At 40.9% G+C, this 24,272-nt stretch overlaps 1 protein-coding gene across 2 annotated transcripts in view; it reads left to right on the top strand.

The window, feature by feature from the left end:
• The window catches only part of ttc28 (tetratricopeptide repeat domain 28), a 945,172-nt gene that overhangs the window by 86,423 nt on the left and 834,477 nt on the right, over positions 1–24,272 (top strand). For both annotated transcript variants that reach the window (XM_072248021.1, XM_072248020.1), the window contains exon 2: positions 12,368–12,652. In XM_072248021.1, coding sequence (XP_072104122.1) covers positions 12,368–12,652 — 285 coding nt within the window. The remainder of the gene's footprint in view (positions 1–12,367; positions 12,653–24,272) is intronic.

Below are 24,272 nucleotides of genomic sequence, written 5' to 3'. Positions count from 1 at the left end.
TCCCTCTCTGTGTCTCTGGCTGTCTGTCTCTCTTTTTTGCTATCTGGCCCTTTCTCAGTAGTTAAATTGCTCTCACTCAATCATGCCTGCCTGTCTGCTTTGGTCTCGCTCTCTGTCTGTCCATCTCCTCTCTCCACCCCCCCCCCCCACACACATCTCCAGCTCCTAGATATGCGGATGCACCCCCATCTTGCTCATTCCTTTCTTAGTGATGGTTAACAGACCTGGGCTACTTGCCAAAGATAACTTGAGAGAAAGGAAAGTAATGCAAATGTTGGCGAATACTGATATAAGGGGGCTGCCGATTACTTAATCTAAATTCGGGGCTTCTGGATCTGGAGTTGCCTTTTATTAAAGCAGATCAGAAGCTTTAGATTTGATGATGATGCACTTTTGAGGATGCTCAGGGTCTCTGTTGACAATTTATTCCCCCATCTTTAGTAAATTCATTTTTAACAATTTGAGATTGTGTTGGGATTTCATCTGATTTCATCTGGTAATTATGGCAGTATTAGAAATTACATAAAATTTACAGACCAAAAGTCCGGCTTTTTGCCCCAGCAAGTGTTTAGCTGTGCAGAATATTTTAGAATCAGAATCAGGTTTAATATCACCAGCATAATGTATACCATGAAATTTGTTGACTTTGTGACAGTAGTACAATGCAATACATAATAATAGCGAGAAAAGTGAATTACAGTAAATATATATATATAAAAATTAGTTAAATAAGTAGTTGAAAGAAAGAAATAAAAAAAGTAGTGAGGTAGTGTTCATGGGTTCAATGTCCATTCAGAAATCAAATGGCAGAGGGGAAGAAGCTGTTCCTGAGTCAGCGAATGTGTGTCTTCAGGCTCCTGTACCTCCTTCCCAATTGTTGCAATGAGAACAAGGCATGACCTAGGTGTTGGGGCCCTTAATGATGGATGCCACCTTTTTGAGGCATTGCTCCTTGAATATGTCCTGGATACTACAGAGGCTAGCGCTCATGACAGAGCAGAATAATTTTACCTTGATCCTGTGCAGTAGCCCTCCCCCCATACCTGACAGTGATACAGCCAGTTAGGATGCTCTCCACAGAGCATTTCTACATCCATAGAAATTTTCAAGTGTGTTTGGAGACATCCTCAAGCTCCTAATGATATATAGCTGCTACTGTGTCTTCTTTGTAGTTGCATTGACATGTTGGGTCCAGGTTAGATCCTCAGAGATTTTGACACCCAGGAATTTGAAAATGCTCACTCTCTCCACTTCTGATCCCTCTATGAGGACTGGTGTGTGTTCTCTCGTCTTACCCTTTCTGAAGTCCACAATCAGTTCTTTGGTCTTACTGACATTGACTGCAAGATTGCTACGACACCACTCAACTAGCTGATATATCTCACTCCTATATACTCTTTCGTCACCGTCTGTAATTCTGTCATCAATGGTTTTATTGTCAGCAAGTTTATTGAATTTCGATATATATTACCTAAATAATCTGCAATGTTTTATCAATCGATGAGATTAGACTTTTGCAAAATATGAATTTACAATTGTCAGTATGCCTCAACAACTTCAGCATAAATCATTTCTATTTACAGTGGGGAATTAGTTATCTGCATTTCTCAACAAATTGTGAATACAGCTACCAATGTCCATGAGGGGAGCCTAATAAGATATTTGTTTGAGGTGCTGTGCACTTCTGTGGTCACGAAGATGTATCAGTATCAACATCTTGCAAAATATTGAGGAGACTGTGAGGAAGTTATCGGCAAATTGATAAAGGATCATGGAATAGCATTAACAGTTCAGTTTTACTTCAATATTTCTTCATCTCAAAAGCACATAATTCCAACTGGTCAAGAGATTAAAAATTATTCTCTGTCTTCCAGTAATTACATAGTAGTCATCTTCACAATGAAATCCTTACTTGAGCTCCCTGTTCCTGCAGCACCGAATTCCAGCTCCATCTCAACGGACAACCTCGAGCTCCCTGTTCCTGCAGCACCGGATTCCTGCTCCTCCTCAGTGGACAACCTTGGCATCCCTATTCTCATGCACTTTAATCACTTTGATTTGATGCCTCTTGATTTCAGGAAACTCCTTGGGAAATTTAAGATAGTATTTTGGTTGTTTGCTTCCAACTTTTTTCTGTTTTTCTTCCTATTCAGGGTCTTGGGGTACGATTGCTCTAGAACAAGGATTCCTATCCCGGGGTCCATGGATCCCTTGCTTAATAGTATTGGTCCATGGTATATAAAGGTTGGGAACTTCTGGAGTAGAAGATGGATAATTCTTCTTTCTTTGAATTGTACATGTTTGAAATAATCAACCTGCTGGTCTGATGATGGATACTAGAGGCAAGAAGTGCCACTGAATGTCGGGCAGGAAGAGTTACGAGTATTGGAGAGAGAAGTTTAAAATTATATTTTGATGTAAAAACTACTCAACCTTTATGTTTTGTATTGCTTCTGTGCAATCAAGTTTGATTTTCATTATGACCATTATGTAAAGTCCATGAATAAATTTGGAGAAGTGTATTTTTAGCACAAGAACAAAGTGTCTCTTGGGCTTATACTGATGAACATTTGGAAAGAAAAGGAAGGAAAAAGCTGTTGTAAGTTCCTTGCTGGTCATTGATCTGGAATGTTAATTGTTTTGCTCTTCATAGATGTCTTATTTGCTGAATGTTTAAGCAGTTTCTTCTTTTAATATTGTGATATTCAGAAATGAAGTTGGCCCCCTGCCCTTAGACATAAGCATTGAGTTTCTGGACTTCCGTTGGAAGTGCTGAGAGTATAGGAAAGATTCTGAGAGTACATGCTGGTGACATGGAGACATGATGCTTTGTTTCTGGTCTCAGTACAGGCAGACCAAGAAGGACGCCACAAGAAGGGACACGAGAATTTTTAGAAGCGTGGTTCTCTAATAACTCTGCAAACAAACATATTGAAATAGACGCCGTTTATGAACCCCTAAGAACCAAAGAAAAGTGAACCAATAGAATTCAAAAGTCAACTGAAAAGGTAGTCAATCAGAACTGAGGCAAGTGAATGGTGGGGGGGGGGGGGGCGGGGTTATATAAATGCAAACACTCCCAGGAACACCAACAACTGTCCACTGAGGATGTCACCCTTATTGGTGATGAAACGTCTGCAAGCTAATTGCCAAGCTCAGCGAACACTGCGATATCAAATGCTGAGAGTAAATACTTGAATATTTCTGTACTTGGCTGTGAAATCACTAAAGAGGACAAGGAATCTCATAGAGAGTGGTGTTGGAACTAGGTGAGAATTATGAGCTTACAGTGTACAAACTAGCATTGAAAGAACAATTTTTGAAGTTGTTTTATGAATTTGCTATTCATATACCTCCTGACTCACCTCCTGACATCTAAAGTCCTTTTAACCTGTGGTAACCCATATATATATGTTGTAACTGCGTTACCTGTCTGGACACGCCCCTCTGCTGACTGCTCCTGTGGCTCCTCCCACAGATCCCTAAATAAAGGCGATTGTGCCACTGCTCCTCCTCTCAGTCCAGGGCAGATACTCAGCATGGTCGAGGTCCCATTTTACTGCTAATAAAAGCCTTTCAGTATTTACTCTACTTCCAGTCTTTTGGAGTAATTTATAGTGCATCATAACCCCTGCAAGACACACATCAGGAATGTGATATAATGTTTTCTATTTGTCTGTGTGAGTGCAGATCCAACAAAACAAAGTTCGAAGTAAATGTTAGTATCAAAGTACATAAGTGTCACCATATACAACCCTAAGATTCATTTTCTTGTGGGCATACACAGCAAATCTATAGAATAGTAACTATAACAGGATCAATGAAAGATCAACCAGAGCACAGAAGAGAGCAAGCAGTGCAAATGTAATTATAAATCAATATTGAGAACATGAGATAAAGAGTCCTTGAAGTGAGATCACTGGTTGTGGGAACGTTTCAATGATGGGGCAAGTGAAGTTGACAGTAATTATGGGTGAGGGGTAGTAACTGCTCTTGAACGTAGTGCTGCAAGTCCTGAGGTTCTTTTACCTCCTACCTGAGAAGCGAGAAGGGAGCGTGACCTGGGTGGTGATGGGGATCTCAGATATTGGATGCAGCTTTCCTACAATGGTCACTCAAGACTTTCCAGCACAAAGTAGAGCACTTGATTGGCGCCATCCTAAGTATCATTCCCCCCACACGGACCATTGTAACTGCAATGTGCATCATCTATAAAATTCAGTTACCCACACATGGTACTCGGATGTGGCCTTCCAGATATACAACCTCTACCGTCAAGAAGGATAAGGGCAGCAAGCAGTAAGGTACTGTGCCATCTGTAGATTCTCCTCCAGCATTCATGATGGTGGCTTACCACACATTCTCCAGGGCAATTAAGGATGGGCATTAAATGCTGGCCTGGCCAGAGGTGCCTTGATCTCAAAAAATATGTAAAAGGAAATGTTTCTTTTTATATTCAATCTTATTTTCACTGAGTTATCAAACTGGTATATTTCACACACACTTTTTTCCTACTTCGTCATACTTTCCATCTCTTTCACTGTCCGTGGCTTGCTGATTTTAGCCACTGTGGTGCTAATGCTCCTCTACTTCCTAAAAGTGTGATTTTATTTGGATGGACATTTTTTATACGGATGTAAAATTTTGCAAGGATTAAACTTTGCAGAGATTAGACAAGCCAGGCTAAACTAGTATTTAGAGTGTTGAAGGGTGATTTGATTGGAGTTTTCAAAATGTTAATGATAAATTGTTTTTGTCTATTTAATATTTCTGTGATATGAGTAATTTTCTATATATGTTGGCTGATTAAGCATTTTGGTTCGTTTAAATAATTACGAGGTATATGTAAAATTTCGTGAATTGCATAAGTCATCACGCTACCACGTGATACACGCTTAAAGTAAACACGAAGTTAGACTTGCAATTCGGACTCACGTGTCTTCCTTTCAATTAGTTTAATATTTTGAAGTTACAAACATAACAGAAGTAATTTATTTTGGGATCCAGCACTTATGAAGTTAAAGTTAGAGCCAGCTTCTCGGTGAAGAATTTGGGAAACTCTTCCAAGTGTGGAGAGTGGTAGAACTTCGGAACGTTCTACTCCTCAGCAAAAGTTATTTCCAGATCAATTATTAATTCAAAATGTGAGATCAATAAATCAAGCAGGATAAAGTTGTGTATGCGGTGTTGAGTCATAGATTAGCTATCATCCCATTAACAGTCCTAGATCTGTTCCAAATGGATTCATGTGTACAGTCGGCCCTCCTTAACCGTGAGTTCTGCATGCGCGAATTCAATCAACTGCGAATCGAGAAAACCCGGAAATACTCTTCCAGCACTTGCTGTTTGAGCACGTACAGACTTTTTTTTCTTGTCATTATTCCCCTAAACAATGCAGTATGACAACTATTTTACATAGCATTTACATTATATTAGATATTATAAGTAATCTAGAGATAATTTAAAGTATACGGGAGGATGTGCGTAGGTTATCATGGATCGGGATCGAAAAAAAGCCGGAAGTCCTCTTACTAAGTAAGTCGGAACAGATACATCCGGTATTATTTAGCGTCAGTTAATCAAAAGTTTGTCTTAGTATATAGTATATATTTTTCTTTTCTATGCATATAAAATACATTTGTACTTAAGAAACGTATGTTTCAACGCTGGGCTCAGGAACGGAATTTCCCGAGTTCGATTCAGTGACAGACCGCTCCCGAGCTTGCTCTCCATCCATGCCGGGTTGATGTGGAGGATCAAAAACCCAAAACTCCAAAACCCAATAATTAAACCACTGCGTTGCTTAGTAATAATTGTAGCTTTAATTGGGCAGGGCCTTTCTCATTTTATCTTTTAAAATTGTCCCGATCATTGTCCGACTGTAGCCTAACGCTTTTCCAATGACCGATGGCGTTTCACCTCATTCTGATCGTTTGATTATTTCCGCTTTATTTTAATTCGTGATCGTGATTATTTTCGTGAACAGAAACACTGCGGATGCAGAGCTCCGCCGCCGGGTCCTAATACCCGCCGCACTGAGACAGGTTAAATGAGGTCTGGGATTCCGCTGGGTCCTAAGGTCCACCTCCTTGAGACAGGTTGAATAAGGGACTTGAGCATCCGCGTTTTTTTGGTATCCGCGAGGGGTCCTGGAAGGATTCCCTCGCGGATAAGGAGGGCCGACTGTATCTCCAATGTTGTTAGTACACACCACCTTTACTTAAGATATTGTCACCCTTGGAGTATCAGACTTTGTTTGGCTGAAGACAAAGCTTGCATTCTGCATGCATCATAGAACACGGGAGAAGGTGGTCTGGCCCATTGTGTCATTGACTGTTCTTTTGATAGGTAAATCCCATTCCAGAATTTTTCCCAATATCCTTGCAGATTGTTCTCTTCTGAAACATTGGCTACTGCTTTGTGCACAGATATCCACTCCCTGTTGTGTATTCGCAGTACAAATCTGTGCTCTGCAGCATTGAGCTAGTTTGTAATTCTTTATCAACTTTGTGACTTTAAACACCCCTATCCTGAGTCTTGGAGAAGGGTCTCAGCCCAAAAAGTCAACTGTTTATTCATTTGCATAGATGCTGCCTGACCTGCTGAGTTCCTCCATTGTTTCATGTGTATTTTACCTCCATCCTCTGCCCTCTTGACCTTTGCTGCAATGAGAATGAACCCATTTTCTGTGGCTGAATAACGAAGAGAAGACGGCTCAGGCTGTATTTGCCTACCACTAGTGGTGTTCATAGGTTTGAGAGTGGATGACACGTGTTATTCTGTCAGGACAACAGGTTGCAAAGTCAGAGTAGATTTGTTATCAAAGTTCATACATGTACTACCTTGAACATAGAACAGTACGGCACAGTACAGGTCCTTCGGCCCACAATGTTGTGCTGACCCTTAAACCCTGCCTCCCATATAACTCCGCACCTTAAATTCCTCCATGTTCCTGTCTAGTAGTCTCTTAAATTTAACTAGTGTATCTGCCTCCACCACTGACTCAGGCAGTGCATTCCACGCACCAACCACTCTCTGAGTAAAAAACCTTCCTCTAATATCCCCCTTGAACTTCCCACCCCTTACCTTAAAGCCATGTCCACTTGTACTGAGCGGTGGTGCCCTGGGGAAGAGACGCTGGCTCTCCACTCTATCTAATCCTCTTAATATCTTGTATACCTCTATCATGTCTCCTCTCATCCTCCTTCTCTCCACAGAGTAAAGCCCTAGCTCCCTTAATCTCTGATCATAATGCATACTCTCTAAACCAGGCAGCATCCTGGTAAATCTCCTCTGTATCCTTTCCAATGCTTCCACATCCTTCCTATAGTGAGGCGACCAGAACTGGACACAGTACTCCAAGTGTGGCCTAACCAGAGTTTTATAGAGCTGCATCTATAATTTTCTTCCAGATATTTACAGAAAAATAACAAAATACAATAGAATTTATGAAAAACTACACACAGGCGAATCTCAAGGTTGTATAATTTATACATACTTTGATAATAAATGTACTTTGAATCCTAAATAAGGACTGACAAATAACCAAAGTGCGAAAGAAGACTAATTGTGCAAACAATAAAAGTACTGAGAACATGACTCATAGTGACCTTGAAGGTGAGTCTGCAGGTTGCCAATGTTAGACAAAAAAATATAGTTATATTTAAAATTTAATTTAATATTATTGCAGTATATTTAAATTTGCAAATCAAACACAACCAAGCAATTTTAAACGTGAGATTCTGCAGATGCTGAAAATCTTAAGCAACACACACAGTTTTAACAAACAATTATTTTAAAGTTGTTGTCTAATGTGTAATCCTTACTCAGAATTACCCTGTGTAAATGTAGATACATCTACATTAACATTGCCTTCAAACAAAATGTGCGTTATCTGCTTTAAATAGATCATATGTCCAACATGAGTTTCTGGCATTAAATGGTGGTTGTTTTTCACTGCACAGTAATGGCTGCATTTCAAAAGTACAGGAATTGTTTGAAATGCTTTGAAGTGTTACAACACAATGCGCTGTTTAAGTACACTTTATTAAGACACATTTGGGAAGCATGCTGCTCTGCAATTCTGTGCATCTCTTCAGTTCTACTTGCTGCAGGATGAGCTCAGTGTTAAAAATGCAAATTTTGTAATTACAGTTAATTGTCCTCTTGATTTCCTTGAGTGGGAGGGAGAGAGCAGCAGTTTACATTAAAGTAAATGAATCAAGGACAGCTGAAGGGAGGTAAAATGTCATTGGTTCTCCGCACGCTGGCATGTTTTCTGTCCTTCCTCAAAGTAGGACCACCTGGTGGTGTTGGGAGCACGGTTTAGTTGCTATGGTGTAGCTTTTGGTTACCATAGCACTTTGACAGTGTAATTGGTAATGCTGTACATCTTTTAAGTTAATAAGGAGAATAATTTATCTGTGTCTGAGTCCCATAGTGCTGTCTATCCTTGAAAGCCCATCCCTGAATGTTTTAAAGACGGCTGACTTTGTGGTCACTGAAAATTGTAAAACCAAAAAAAAAATTCAAACCTGGTCTCCAAAAATAGCCCGAGGATTATGATCCCATGCCAGTTTCTTCCTTCTGAAGGTTTGTGCAATAATGTCTGAGATAAATCAACATACTGTCTTTTTTTTACCACGGGCAAAGTAAGATGGAACTGCCAAAAAGAATTTTATGTGAATGGTGAGTTTCAAATAAACAGCTTCTGGGGCCAACAGCATTATTATAGGACATTGTTTCAAGTTTCAGTTTATTACCAGTTTGGGTGTTGTCTTCAGTTGTTGACAGATGACAGGCAGAGCCACAAGTGGGATAGAAGAGAAATTTGGAGGAGTGGGAGAGGATGGTGAGGAGGTGAATTCAGGTAATGTGCACTGATCTGTGAGTAGTCGGGTAGAGGGAGGCTAGTTCTAGAACATGAAATTGATTAGGAGAAACCAAGGAAGGAATAATTTGGGAAGGAAGATGATTTGCTGCAAATCACAACCTTCAGCACTTAATCAAAAAGTACTCAGGCACTTCTGAACTGGTTACTCAAGTTTAGGCATACATAGCCAAAGTAGAATTGGCATGAAAATTAACTTTTTTTTGGTAGCAGCAGCACAGTACATTACAAACTTGACAAAGGTATGTTAACGTAAACTTAAATTAACATAAATAGGTGGTGTGGAGATACGTCTCTACCAAAGGAGGTGTAAGGCACTCTTTCCCTCTGTTAGCCTGCAGGTCACCCTTGGGCAAGGTGTAGCACCTGCTTAGCGCCCCTGATCAGGGTCACGTGAAGGTGGTGGATGGTCGTATGAGCAGCTGGTGCACATCGCAAGTCCTGGTTATGTGACCATTGACACCAAGCAGACAATCTCTGAAGAGTATTGATAATCGCTGGAGTCACCCGTCTGGTAAAGATACTGCCCAGAAGAGGGCAATGGTGAACCACTTCTGCAGAAAACTTGGCCAAGAACAATCATGGTCCAGACCACGATTGCCCACGTCATATGACACGGCACATAATTATTATTATTATTATGATTATGAGGGCATGCAGTCCCCTTTTATTGTCATTTAGTAATGCATGCAGTAGGAAATGATAAAATGTTTTTCCAGAATGATATCACAAAAACACATGACAAACTGACTTAAAAACTAACAAAAACAATACCATAATATGTTAAGAACAGACCATGGCACAGTAGAAGTCTCAAAGTCTCTCGAAAGTCCCATCATCTCACGCAGATGGTAAACCTCCAGCGCCGCCAACTTGCTGATGCAGCATCCCGGAAGCATCCAATCACCGTCCAACTCCGAGTCTGTCCGAAAAACTCTGAGCCTCCCACCCACCTCTTCGACACTGAGCACCATCTCTGCCGAACGCTTCGACCCCAGCCCCGGCAACAGGCGATATGCAAAGCCGAGGATTTGGGGCCTTTGTCTCCGGAGATTCTCGATCGCACAGTAGCAGCGGCAGCAAAGCAGGCATTTCAGAAGTTACTCCAGATGTTCCTCTGCACTTCTCACAGCTGTCTCCATTAAATCCGGATTGCGCACAGCCCCTAGTTACACATATGATATTTGGAACGGCTGGGCGCGCTGCGTCGCGCTGCCATCTTCTCCTCCCTCCCTCCAACTGATGATGATGATGATGCATAAGTTACACAAAAAACAAACATGATGATATTTGTGCAAGTTGAGAGAGAGGAAGAAGAAATATCGTCTGAAATAGTGTTAGGGTTTTTAGGTCAGTTCAAGAACACAACAGCAGTTCAAAGTAAATCTCTTATAAAAGTACGTACAGCAGGTATTGTCACCATATACTATTCTGAGATTCATTTTCTTGCAGATATTGACAAGTCGAACAAAGAAATACAATAGAATCAATGAAAAACTACACAGAAAGACTAACAAACTACCAATGTGCAAAAAAAGACAAACTGTGAAAATACAAAAATAATAATTAAGTACATAAATAGTACGGAGGATGCGAGTTGTAGAGTCCTTGAAAATGAGTCTATAAGTTGTGGTCAGTGATCAGTTCAGAGTTGAGGTGAGTGAAGTTATCCACGTTGGTTCAGTAGCTTGATGGTTGTAAGATAATAACAATTCGTGAACCTGGTAATGTGGGACCAAAAGCTTCTGTACCTCCTTCCCTATGGCAGCGACAAGAAGAGAGTGCGACTTGTATGATGGAGGTCCTTTATGAGGGATCCCACTTTCTTGTGGCAGTGCACCTTTCTCGTTGACCTGCTCAATGGCAGTGGGGGAAAAAAGCTGTTGTTAAACGTTGAGGTTGTGACACTTCAGATTCCTGTACTCCCAACTCAAAGCTGCCCTGACGCACAGGCCAAGGACACGAGACGATGCGTAGCTGCATTGAATGTGCTGCATCACTTGTGCTTATCGAGAATTTTAACACCCTACATCTCAGTGCATGCCATCTACTTTGGATGTGCAGCTGTGAAGGAAAAATGCTGAGAGGAGATAGTCAGGTTTGAAGCTTATAATCTGTAATTGCCTAAATTTTGGGGAAACGTTTTGTTTGTTGATAACTAAATTTGTTGCTTTTTCCAGAATTTTCCAGAATGCTATTGCTGTTCACTAGACAGAGAAAGTGGTGCAGGCATGTCCAATAGTATCTTTTAGGAAGAACTTGGGTAGGTACTTGGAGGGATGAGGCTTAGAAGAACTTGGGGCTAATTGGATAAGTACTGTAGACTTGCTAGGCTGAAGGGCTGGTATTTTTGTTTTATTTTATTGAGATACAGCGCCTCCCAATTTAATCCTAGTCTAATCATGGGGTAATTTACAATGGCCAATTTACCTACCAACCAGTAATTCTTTGGACTGTGGGAGGAAACCATAGTCACGGGGAGAATGTACAAATCCTTACAGACAGCGGTGGAAATTGAACCTGGGTCACCTGTACTGTAAAGCATTGTGCTAACCACTACTCTACCATGTTGTATTGCTGTATGACTCTATGACACTTGTTAACAGTGGAAGATGACCTTTGGAATCATTGAGGGTAAATAAATGTGAAGAGGTTTCAGTGGAAATTGCCTGCATCAATACAACCCCAGGTTATTATTTATTCTTGATTATCCTGTGGATTTTTAGTCTTGATACAATGAAAGTTTGGAATATGTGTTTAGTTCTGTACTGTATTCAGTCATAACCCACCCATTTTTTTTATTGTCTAGAGCAGGGGTCCCAAACTTGTTTTATGCCATGAACCCCAGATTGGGAACCCCTGGTCTGGAGGAATGAGGACACAGAGCTATTTAAAGGCATTTTGTTTGGCACTGAACCTGTCTGAGGTGAAAAGCTTTAATTTCTAGGATATTGCTTTGTTGAATTATGGATTAGTTTTTGAATGATAAATTTAACATAGCATTTTTTCCTAATGCTTGGCTTGGCTCTCTAAACCAACCTAGAGGGCATTAGTAACCTCTGAGTCTGTTCTCAGTGATGTAGTGACTGAATGAAACCTGTGCTTGTTTGAGCTGGTACATTACTGTTGGTCAAGCCCTGACCAGCTTCACTGTCACTCAGTACTGACAAGACAGGCCATAATTACATCACTAGCTGGTGGATCTTGTCTGCACCTAATTGGGAACCATCAGTCACGCCAACTTGTGTTTATGTAGTTCCCTTTCATGCAGCAAAGATCACTCCAGGTCTGTACTTCAGGCCATTGTCACGGACGCTCTGCTCTTGGAACATAAATAACAGATGGAGCTTGCTTGGAATGTATAGCACAATGGGCCGGGCAATATCCGTGGGATTATACTTAGTAAGAAATGACACTGTGGGGAAAGAAATGCTCTTGTTTCAAAGGAAAACATTGATTTTTTTTTTCCTGTTGTAGAGCTCCGTCTTTGAGGAAAGCCTAATGCGCAGAATCTCTGGGAGCAGCGGCGTGCACACTCTCAGCAAAGCTGCTTTCATCGAGAAGGTCCGCGAGAGCAACGTGGCGTGCCAGAATGGAGACTTCACCACTGGTGTCCAGCTCTACACCGAAGCCATTGCAGCTGACCCTCAGAACTGCATTCTGTACAGCAACCGATCGGCCGTCCTGGTGAAACTGAACGAGTATGAGAAAGCTCTGGACGATGCTGTCAAAGCACGGCTCTTAAACCCAAAGTGGTCAAAGGTAGGACTGTCCCCTAAGCTTCCGGGATTAATAATCCTGCCCCACTGCTGCAAAATCATTCTCCTTTTGCCAGTCCTTTCGGAAGCACTCTCTGTGTGACTGGCTTGTCCAAACCTGTTGATGTGAATGAGATTTAATTTGTCATGCTAATGTAAAAAGTTTGAGGAATGACTGAATATAGTTTGATTTATGGCTTTCCACATAATCCTCCAGTGCTGGTGGGGCAGGCAACAGAAGGACTGCAAGTTGTGATAGTGATGTTTGGAATATCATTCACAGTCTGGAAATCTGACCTGAGCCCTACTGAATTACTCAGGTTCTGGGGTAGGAGAATGGCAAGATCTAATGAATTACACAGGGTCTGGGGTAGGAGAAGAGTTCTATCTACTGAGTTACACAGGTACTGAAATCGAAGAGTAAAATCTATTGAGTTACACAGGTACTGGAATAGGAGCATGGTAATATCTACTGAATTACAAAGGTTCTGGGATCGAAGAGTAAAATCTACTGGTTTACACAGGTACTGGAATAAGAGAAGTGTAAGATCTACTGAGTTACATAGTTGCGGAGGTAGGAGATAAGTACGATCTACTGTTGTCCTTAAGCAACTCATGACTAACATTTTGAAATCCTCGCCTCACCTGGAACCTTTGTGACACTTTATGGGTGAAAAGGTATCAGGAAAAATCTATAAGGTGAGGATTTCAAAATGTTCGTCATGAGTTAAGTGTGCTTGGGGTGAACTTATCCCAGTTGGTTGAAAGTATTCTTGATGATTAGGAACTGGTGCACATCATCGGGCCTTTGTGCTGGGTTTTGTTTCATGTAAGATTGCAGTTTCTCAAATATCACAGAGACTGTCGGGAGTTGTAATTTTATAGTAATGAGAATGGAGAGAGCACATGGGTGTCTGGCAGCTGTGTATGACTGTACTGATTCTGTCACTGGGCTGTACTCATGACTGTACTAATTCTGTTGCTGGCTTTGAATATTAATGATGTATCTACTGTCTTATGGACACTCCTTCTCACATTTGTTCAATGTGGGCCACTATTTTGTTTCAACAACATTTATTTAACCTATCTGAAAATTTCTGGATATTCAAATATAAAAGTTTCATCTACATTTTCCCTTCTGGTGCATACTTAATGTGTGATTTTTTTTTTGTCCATTCACATTTTAAAATTTAATTAGAATAGCAAAATCACAGTGTTGGGAGCTGTGATGATAGAAAATTTAGTTTCTGTGGAAGCTGTAATAGCTATGAGTGATAACTAGTTAATAGGTATAAGTGATAACTAGTTAATTGTCTTTCTAACTTTCATACTCAGAACAGGCAGAATTTCACTTTTCTGGACAAGAACAGTATAGCTTCAATGCTCAGACTGTCATTACATTGAGCACACCATCGTCGTGAGTTTGTCTGCAATGCTGCAATAAATCTGAAATCAACGATGAATTATATTTTGTATTCAGTAATTGTTTAGAATTATATTTAGTGAGCCACGCCACCTCAGCAACCCCTGATTTACTCCAACTAAATCAGGGGACAATTTGCAATGACCGGTTAAGCTACCAAGTACGTCTTTGGGCTGTGGGGCGAAACCAAAGGACATGGAGAAAACTCTTATATTCCACGGGGAGGAGGTACAGAGAGTCCTTAGAGAACAGTGCTGGAATTGAACTCTGAACTCTGGAATGCTTCGAGCTGTAAGCACGTCCTACTAATCGCTGTGCTATCGTGGCGCCCAAGTATCATCTGTATATGTCTCTTTGTTTCTTTCGCGGCTTAGCTTCATATATCATTTAAACCGAGAACAGTGTTCTCGTGTTCAAAGCCACACATTGCTTCACATCACCATTACATTCATCTCCTTGCCTGCCCATCCCCTCTCTCAGGTGCTCCTTCCCCTTCCCTGTGGCCTTCTATCCTCTCATTTCAGATTTCCCATTCTCGAGCCCTTCATCTATTTCACCAATCGACTGCCCCCCTCTTTACTTCACCCCCACCCCCTCGCCCCTCTCCCGGTTTCACCTGTCACCTACCACCTTGTTCTTCTCCCTCCCCTCCCGCCACTTTACACCCACTCCTCCTCTTCCTTTCCAGCCCTGATGAAGGGTCTCGGCCCGAAATGTCGACTGTTTCCTCTTTTCCATAGATGTGGCCTGACCTGCTGAGTTCCTCCAGCATTTTGTGTCTGTTGCTTTAGATTTCCAGTATCTGAAGATTTTCTCATGTTTGTGCCAATACATTTATTATGATAATTTGAGTCAGGATAAATTTCTGATCATGTGGTGAAAATTATAGCCTTGGGCCTTTAGTGAATTGTGTCACCTGCATCTATTCAACTGCTCCAGTTTAGTTGTAATTTTGTTTTTCCGACATTACTTCATTTCAGTTTAGTTGAGAATCTCAATGTCTGTCTTGTCAGTTGTCACTAATTCAATATTTCACATGATTAATATTTCTGTCCGGTTAACATCCATCACAGTTATTATAGCCATGTCCTTATTTAAGCTTGAATATCTGATCATCCTTTTCATTTTGACCCATTGCTCTTAGATTAACTGCATACTTATATTTGCTTGTTGTGTTTGACACCCTCTAGTCATGCTCCTAAAAACCCTGTCATCAATCTTTGTAGTCACATTAGAAGCTGATTTCTCAGATGAATCTGTGGAATTCATTGCACAGACAGCTGTGGAGGCCAAGTGGTTGGGTATATTTAAAGCGGAGGTTGATAGGTTCCTGATTAGTCTGGGCATAAAATGTTTTGTGGAGAAGGCAGAAAATGGGGTTCAGAGGGATAATAAATCAGTCATGATGGTATGGCAGAGCAGATTCGATGAGCCGAATGGCACGATTCTTCTCCTATATCTTATGGAGGTCAGTTTCAGAAGCAATGGTAAATTCCACCAATAAATGCAACACTTCATCTGTACTATTTTGATTGTTTCTTTGGCACATTCAAATGTTTTTCACCACTGATGATTATTTTACATCAGAACAGCCATTATTTCCATTGTAATGCATCAGTTGTATTTCAGATCAAGGCTGCTTGCGAATGTTTACACTGAGAATATAACATTTGTCAGGTTTATACTTGTTTGAATCAAACCCTCATCCTCATCAGTCCTCATCGGAGGATCAGAGGCGTAGAGGGGCAGTGACTTTAAATTCCTAGGTGTTACTCTCTCAGGGGAACCTGTCCTGGACCCATCATATAAATGCAATTGCAAAGAAAGCATGACAGTTCTTCTACTTCTATAGATGTGTAGTGGAAAGTGTATTGACTGATTGCTTCATGGCCTGGTATGGGAACGCCAATGCCTTAGAATGGAAAATCCCACAAAAGGTGGTGGATTTGGCCCAGTACATGATGGTAAAGTCCTCCCAACCATTGAGCACAACTACATGAAATGCTGTTGGAGGAAAGCAATGTCCATCCTCAAAGATCCTCTCCATCCAGGTCATGCTCTTTTCTCACTGCTGCCATCAGGAAGAAAGTACAAGAGCCTCAGGACTCTCACCACCAGATTCAAGAACAGTCACTATCCCTCAACCATCAGGCTCTTGAACCAAAGAAGATAACTAAACTCATCTATTGAGATATTCCCACAGCCAATGATCTCACTTTCAGGACTCTTTATCTTGTTATTTCATGCTGTCGTTATTTATATTTATATTTGCATTTGCACAGTTTGTTGTCTTCTGTGCTCTACTTGATCTTTCATTGATCCTGTTATAGTTACTATTCTATAGATCTGCTGAGTATACCTACAGGAAAATGAAGTTCAGGTTTGTACATATGTATTCTGATAAAATTTACTTTGATCTTTGAACCCCATTTCAGAGATTTTACTGACATTTTCTAAGAGGTGCACCGTTTCCTGGTTGGTGTTTGACTTATACAGGTAATTTCTTGTGGTGTATCATTGCACGCCTGTCATGTACCATGAAAGTGAAATTTCCAGAGTTGCGGAGACATCTATAAAAGCATCACCGGCAGATTTAAACTAATGTCCGATGCTCATGAAGTGACCTTGATCAAGTAAATGGAAAACGTTATTAATTGATTTGAATTTGACAAGTGTTGGTGATGGATGAGTTGCATGAATGATTAATTAACTTGCTTTTCCATTACTGTCTTTTAGCATTGCATAAAGAATCCCAAACTACTTTTAAAAACTTGCTTCATTATTTTGAAGTTCATTGGCAGATTGATATGAAGGAATTGATAATTGTTGCTGGGAGAAGGAAAGCTTCAGTGATAGCTACTAACATGTCATTTGGCTGAGAGATGGAAGCTGATTGAAAGGCATTGGCCTTGAGTAGAAATCCTCATTGCTCACTGCAAGGCTGTTGGAAATTGACATGTCGAACCCCAAAAGTAGAATTATGTCAGACTACTTATGTACTTTGTTTTTGATGTGCAGATATGATTCGAACCCTTTTAGTTACTGTTTTGGATACCAAAGCTGGTGGATATAGAAGACTTTCTTCAGCAAAAGGGAGCAGTAGGCTTCATATTCGAGGCACTTTTGGAAGAAACCTGCTTGACCCAATAATACATGACATTTTTAGATTAAAGGTAACAGCAGGACAATTCTATTGTTACAACGTATCTACAATGCTTCCTTTGAATTACATATAATTTTCAAACACCTGCTCCTTCACATCCAGACTGCCAAAATGAATGTGAATCAGCATTGTCTCTCTCTAGCTGCATGCATATGCAGACATTGAGTGAATGGGTGTTTTCTGGTTTCCAATCAACCCCAGTCCGCAGTTCCAGGAAGGCAATTGTTCAGAGCTGCATTGCAAATTCAAATCTAAAGACTGGTTGCTGTTGAAATTAATATTTCAGCGTCTGAATGAGAATCAGGTTTAATATCATCAGCATACGTTGTGAAATTTGTGAACTTTGCGGTAGCAATACAATGCAATACATGATAAATATAAAAAAGACTGAATTACAGTAAGGATATACAGCGTCTTTAAAAATATTTACCCCCCCCCCCCCCGGAGGTTTCATGTTTTATTGTTTCACAACATTGAATCAAAGTGGAATTAATTTGGCTTTTTGTCACACTGCTCAACAGAAAAAGGCACTTTCATGACAAATTGAAAAGCAGATCTCTACAAAGAGATCTAAATTAATTACAAATATAAAACACAAAATAATAGATTGTATGAGCATCCTTCCCCTTTAATACGATGCAGCAAACCATCACAATACAGCCAATTGGTTTTAGAAGTCACATAATTAGTTAAATTAAGATCACAGAGTGCAGTCAAGTCATTTCAAAAATTGATTGTAGTGAAAATACACCTGTATCTGGAAGGTCCAATGGCTGGTGAGTCAGTATCCTGGCAAAAACTACATCATGAAGACAAAAGAACACTCCAAGCAACTCCACAAAAAAGTTATTGAAAAGCACAAGTTGGGAGATGGACAGAAGAAAATTTCCAAGCCACTGAATTCCCTTGGAGTACAGTTAAGTCAATCATCAAGAAATGGAAAGAATATGGCACAGCTGTAAATCTGGCTAGAGCAGGCTGACCTCAAAAACTGAGTGACCGTGCAAGAAGAGGACTAGTGAGGGAGGGCACCAAGAGACATGACAACTCTGGAGGAGATACAAGCTTCAGTGGCTGCCCGTACAACAACTCTTACCCGGGTGCTTCATCAGTCGCAGTTTTATGGGAGAGTGGCAAAGAGAAAGCCACTGTTGGAAAAAAAACTCACATGAAATCACAGCTAGACCATAAGATCATAAAACATAAGAGCAGAATTAGGCCATTCAGCCCATCGACTCTTCTCTGCCATTCCATCATGGCTGATCCCAGATCCCACTCAACCAGAGTTTGCCAGAAGGCATGTGGGAGACTCTGAAGTCAGCTGGAAGAAGTTTCTATGTTTGATGAAACCAAAATTGAGCTTTTTGGCCACCAGACTAAATGCTATTTTTGGCATAATGACCCCAAGCATTAAGCCAAAGCTACACAGGGAATGGCTTAAAAACAATAAAGTTAATGTCCTGGAGTGGCCAAGTCAGATTCCAGACCTCAATCCAATTGAGAATTTTCAGCTAGATTTGAAAAGGGCTGTTCACTTGTGATCCCCATGCAATCTGACAGAGTTTAAGCAGTTTTGTAAAGAAGAATGGGCAAAAATTGCAGTGTCCAGATGTCAAAGCTGATAGAGACCTACCTACACAGACTCAGGGCTGTAATTGCTGCCAAAGGTGCATCTACTAAATACTGACTTGAAGGCTAAATACTTATGCAATCAATTATTTTGTATTTTACATTTGTAATTAATTTAGATCACTTTGTAGAGATCTGTCTTCACTCTTTCAGGAAGGTTTTTTTCTGTTGAACAGTGTCAAAACAGCCAAATTAAATCCACTGTTATTCAATTAGTAAAACAAAAAAACATGAAAACTTCCAAGGGGGATGAATACTTTTTATAGGCACTATATGTGTATACTAAATAGTTAAGTTAAAATAAGTAGTGTAAACTTTATAACTAAAAATAAGTAGTGTAAACTTTATAACTAAAATAAGTAGTGTAAACTTTATAACTAAAAAAAAAGTAGTGAGGTAGTGTTCTTAGGTTCAGTATCCATTTAGAAATCAGATGGCAGAGGGGAAGAAGCTGTTCCTGAATCACAGAGTGTGTGCCTTCAGGCTTCTGTACCTTCTTTCAGACTGTAACATTGAAAAGAGGGTATGTCCTGGATGCAGATTGGAAATAACATCTCCACCTCGCTGACAATCATCCTTGGGCACCACTGTATGTGTGCTTAGCTCACTGCTCTGCTCTGTCTACACCCATGACTGTGTGGCTAGGCACAGCTCAAATGCCATCTATAAATTTGCTGATGATACAACCATTGTTGGCAGAATCTCAGATGGTCACGAGAGAGCATACAGGAGCGAGATATACCAGCAAGTTGAGTGGTGTCATAGCAACAACCTGGCACTCAACGTCAGTAAGACGAAAGAGCTGATTGTGGACTTCAGGAAGGGTAAGACAAAGGAACACACACCAATCCTCAGAGGCATCAGAAGTGGAGAGAGTGAGCAGTTTCAAGTTCCTGCATGTCACTTATCTCTGAGAACCTAACCTGGACCCAAAATATTGATATAGCTATAAAAAAGGCAAGACAACGGCTATATTTCATTAGAAATTTAAGGAGATTTGGTTTGTCACCTAAAACAATCTACAATTTGCTACATGCCTTATGCCCTAACAGTTAAATAAGAAAATACTTGCATTTGTCTGGTGCCATTTAACATTGTTAAAACATCTCACAGGAACTTCATGCAGCACATTACTTCTGGGCTGCCATGATTGTTCTGTAAATTTAAGACATTTAGAAGTTGGTTATTTTCTATGTCGCTCCCCCAGGCTGATGCTTTCCTCCAGAGATTTGTAATAGTTGTATATTAGGGCCGTTGAAAGCTGTTTAATCATTAAATATCTCCAGTCTGCGCTGTAAATCTCCTGTAATGCCATGTTTTTGAGGTTGCTGATACCCTCTGGTGGTAGAACTTTCATTTGCATGGAAGTCTTGTAATCATAAGTCCCTTCGAGCATCTTTTCTCTTCGCTCATGAACCGATTGACAAGTACAAATTGACTTTTAGATTTTCTCATGCACTGGCAGCTTAAATCAATCCCCTACCTTAAATAATGCATGTATGATTTCAAATCTCCTAAAGCAATTGGAGTGAGAAGGAGCCGACCACTTTACGGTATCTGAACTTGCCAGCAATTTAAGTGCCTTCATTACGAACAGACAGTGGCGTACTCGAAACAACTTTCGTATTTAATTCTTGTACTTTTGGTTTTAGACGGGCTACCTGGCACGCCATTCTGTAGATCACAAATAAAAAAAAACACTAAGAATTGATTGTGAGGAATGAAATAACTTTAATTGAAAAGTAGGAAACTGCAGGTGTTGGACTTTGAATTTGAAACAGAATGTGTTAAGCAGGCCATGAACCGTCAGCGGAGAGAGAAACTGAAATAACTTTTCAGGGCAATTATCCGATGAACTTTTCTCTTGAGCTTCCACTTTGTGGGACAAATATACTTTATTGTCTCCATTCATTCTTCTAATAATGTGAATTAAATTGACAAGGCACCCTGCAAAACTCAGTATCCTGACAAAAAGGCAGAACTCTTGATTGACTGCATCATGGCAATGGTTATTGCTTCATCCAAGGAAGGCTTTGTGAATGTGAAGCTTCTTCAGCCAATAGTTAAAAACCAGAGAAGGAAACTCCCCATTTTTATTGTACTTGTGGTTGCTTTTACAAGAAAAAATAATATATTTTACTAACATAAGAATGTCTGAGATGCTGGAAATCCAAAGCAACACACAGAAAATGCTTGAGGAACTCAGCAGGTCAGGCAGCATGTATGGAAATGGGAAAAAACAGTTGATGTTTCAGGCCGAACCTTTCTTCAGGATTGGAGAGGAAGGGGGAAGATGCCAGAATGAAAAGGTGGGGGGAGGGGAAGGAGGATAGCTAGAAGGTCATAGGTGAAGTCAGGTGGGTGGGAAATGTCAAGAGCTGGAGAAGACGGAATCTGATTGGAGAGGAGAGTGGACCATAGGAGAAAGGGAAGGAGGAGGGGACCCAGGGGGAAGTGAATGACAGGTGAGAGGAGGTAAAAGGTCAGAGGGGGGAATAGAAAAAGAGGGAAGGGGGTGGGAATTTTTTTTAACCGGAAGGAGAAATTGATATTCATGTCATCAGGTTGGAGGCTACCCAGACAGAATACAAGTTGTTGCTCCTCCACCCCAAGGGTGGCCTCATCTTGACACAAGTGGAGGTCACGGACTGACATGTCAGACAAATCGAATCAAATTTAAAATCTGACAAATCAAAATTAAAATAAATTAGCCACTGGGAAGTTCTGCTTGTGGCGGATGGAGTGGAGGTGATCGATGAAGCGGTCCTCCAATTTACGACGGGTCTCACCTATGTAGAGGAGGATGCATCGGGAGCACCGGACGCAATAGACAACCCCAGCAGATTCACAGGTGAAGTGTCACCTCACCTGGAAGGACTGTTTAGGGCCCTGAATGGAGGTGAGGGAGGAGGTGTATGGGTAGGTGTTGCACTTAGCCGGCTTGCAGTGAAAAGTGCTGGGAAGGAGATTAGTTGGCGGTGGGAGGACAAATGGACAAAGGGAATCACAGGGGGAGGGATCCTGGAGAAAAGTAGAGAGAGGTGGGAGGTAAAGATAGGATGAGTAGTAAGATGCATTTGGAGATGGCAGAAATTGTGGAGGATGATGTGTTGGATGCGGCAGCTGGTGTGGTGGTAGGTTGGTAGGTATTTTTCACTGGCCACTGGCAGGTACCTCTCCAAGGTGCACAGTACACTGACTTGATCAAAAACCTGGAATGGTTCTTTCTCTTGAGCTTTGAGTTGACACTTTGTGGGACAAATATACTTTATTGCCTCCATTCATTCTTCTGGTAATATGAATTAAATTGACAAGCCAGTTTCTTGGCAAAGAGGATTGTGTCACTGCAAGGTCTGCAGTTGTTCAGGAAAATAGTAGTGCATGTCCACCTTCTCAAGGGATGGGCTGTGCTTGCAACGTTCATACCCTCAAAACACAAAACCTTGCTAACATGAGGGGTCATAATTTTAGGGTGATTAGAGGAAAGTGTGGGGAGAACAATCTGGTGAACAGTGGTTTTTGTTGGACTGCAGGTCATGGTCTCTCCTTGGAGCTTGTTATTGCTTGCTTGGTGAGTGGCGGGCACCGATGCTTTCTGCTGAAACAAGTGGGGGGAGGGAGTGGGGGAGGGTTGATGTTTTGCTGCTGCTTGGGTGTGGGAGGAGGGATTTGGGATTCTAGTGTTTTTCTGTCATTCATTCTTTGGGGTTCTCTTCTGCTTCATGGATGTCTGCAAAGAGCAAGAATTGCAGGTTGTATGATGTATGCATTCTCTAATTTTAAGTGGAACCATTGAACTATTGAGGGATGTTGGAGGCAAGTTCTTTACACAGTGAGTGGTGGGTGCATAGAGTGCGCTGCCAGTAGGGTTGCCAACTGTCCCGTATTAGCCAGGACATCCTGTATATTGGGCTAAATTGGTTTGTCCCATACGGGACCGCCCTTGTCCCGTTTTTTCCCCCGCTAAGGTAGAGCGTTCCTATGAAACCCTTTCAAAGCCGAAATGGCATAAAGCGAAGAAGCAATTACCATTAATTTATATGGGAAAGATTTTTGAGCGTTCCCAGACCCAAAAAATAACCTACCTAATCATACCAATAACACATAAAACATCAAATAACACCAACATATAGTAAAAGCAGGAATTATATGATAAATACACAGCCTATATAAAGTAGAAATAATGTATGTACAGTGTATCAGAATCGGGAAGATTAAGCCAAAACCAATTTGTAGAAAAGAATCGGCACGTACATGTATGCGCACGTCACGCATGCGCTCACAGGTGCCCGCACGAGGCTTCATGGTCATGGTAGTCTTTCTCGGGGTAAACACAAGAGTCCTGTATTTGTCTGCTACTTTTCTCCCTTATTTGGGAGTGAGAAAGTTGGCAATCCTAGCTGCCAGAGGCGGTGGCAGAGGCAGATACATTAGGGGCATTTGTGGGACTCTTAATAGGCACAAGGATGATGGAAAACTTGAGGGGTTAATTACTTTGATTTTAGAGTGGATTAAAAGGTCAGCCACAACATTGTGGGCCGAAGGGCTTGTATTATACTATAATGTTCTGTGCTCTATGGCTTATTTGTATCTAAATTCACCTGCAAAATGGCCTCTAATACATTGGCAAGGTTACTTCTGTGATGTAACAATATTTTCTTTCGTATGTAGCTTGGACTCACAAATATAAAATGCTGTGCCCATATCTATTTGGCTCTTTTGCTGAATACTTCAGGTACTTGTTTACTTAAGCTGATCATATCTACTGGGGAATAGGCCACCGACGGCCGCTTGCCAGAATCCTCTGACCTGAGCCAGTCTTTCAAGTTGTCCCCAGGTATAGCCGATCTTTGAAAATCCTTCCTACCCAGGGATGAGGTCTTTGGAGCTTCTGTTGGCGTTTCGGTAGCTCTGCATTTTTACAGGTTGGGGTTGCTAGCCCTTTGCCCAACCCTCCTCCTTTTGTGGCCGGGTTTGGGGCCATCCATGGCGGAAATGATTACTCTAGATGAGTGAAGTATTTTGACCTGAAAATGTAAATTTCAGCTTTTGAATCGCAGAGCTGACAATTACCCTGTTTTACAAATTCTCTGCACTGCAGTTGACATAAGCTTCCCATTATGTCTGGTGATCTGAATGAGGAATTTTGTATGCTAGACCAGACTGTATAGACTGAAATTATGATGGTTTATTTACAATTGAAACTTCAGAACTAAGCATTATAGGATCACACAGAGGGCAGTATTGTTAAAGCCTATCATAATGCCTGTGTGTTTTGTTATCCAAAGGAAAAAGTGGTTAATCTTTGTAATCTTTTGTTTCTTTCGCATGCCCTTTTACATCAAATTCAGATTTTCAAAGCTTTCAACAATCCTCCTCCACAGCCCTCCAGCAAGCTTTTCTTTGAAG

This window comes from Mobula birostris, chromosome 31, assembly GCF_030028105.1.
Source record: "Mobula birostris isolate sMobBir1 chromosome 31, sMobBir1.hap1, whole genome shotgun sequence".
NCBI lineage: Eukaryota > Metazoa > Chordata > Chondrichthyes > Myliobatiformes > Myliobatidae > Mobula > Mobula birostris.
This window is presented reverse-complemented; position numbering and strand designations above follow the sequence as displayed.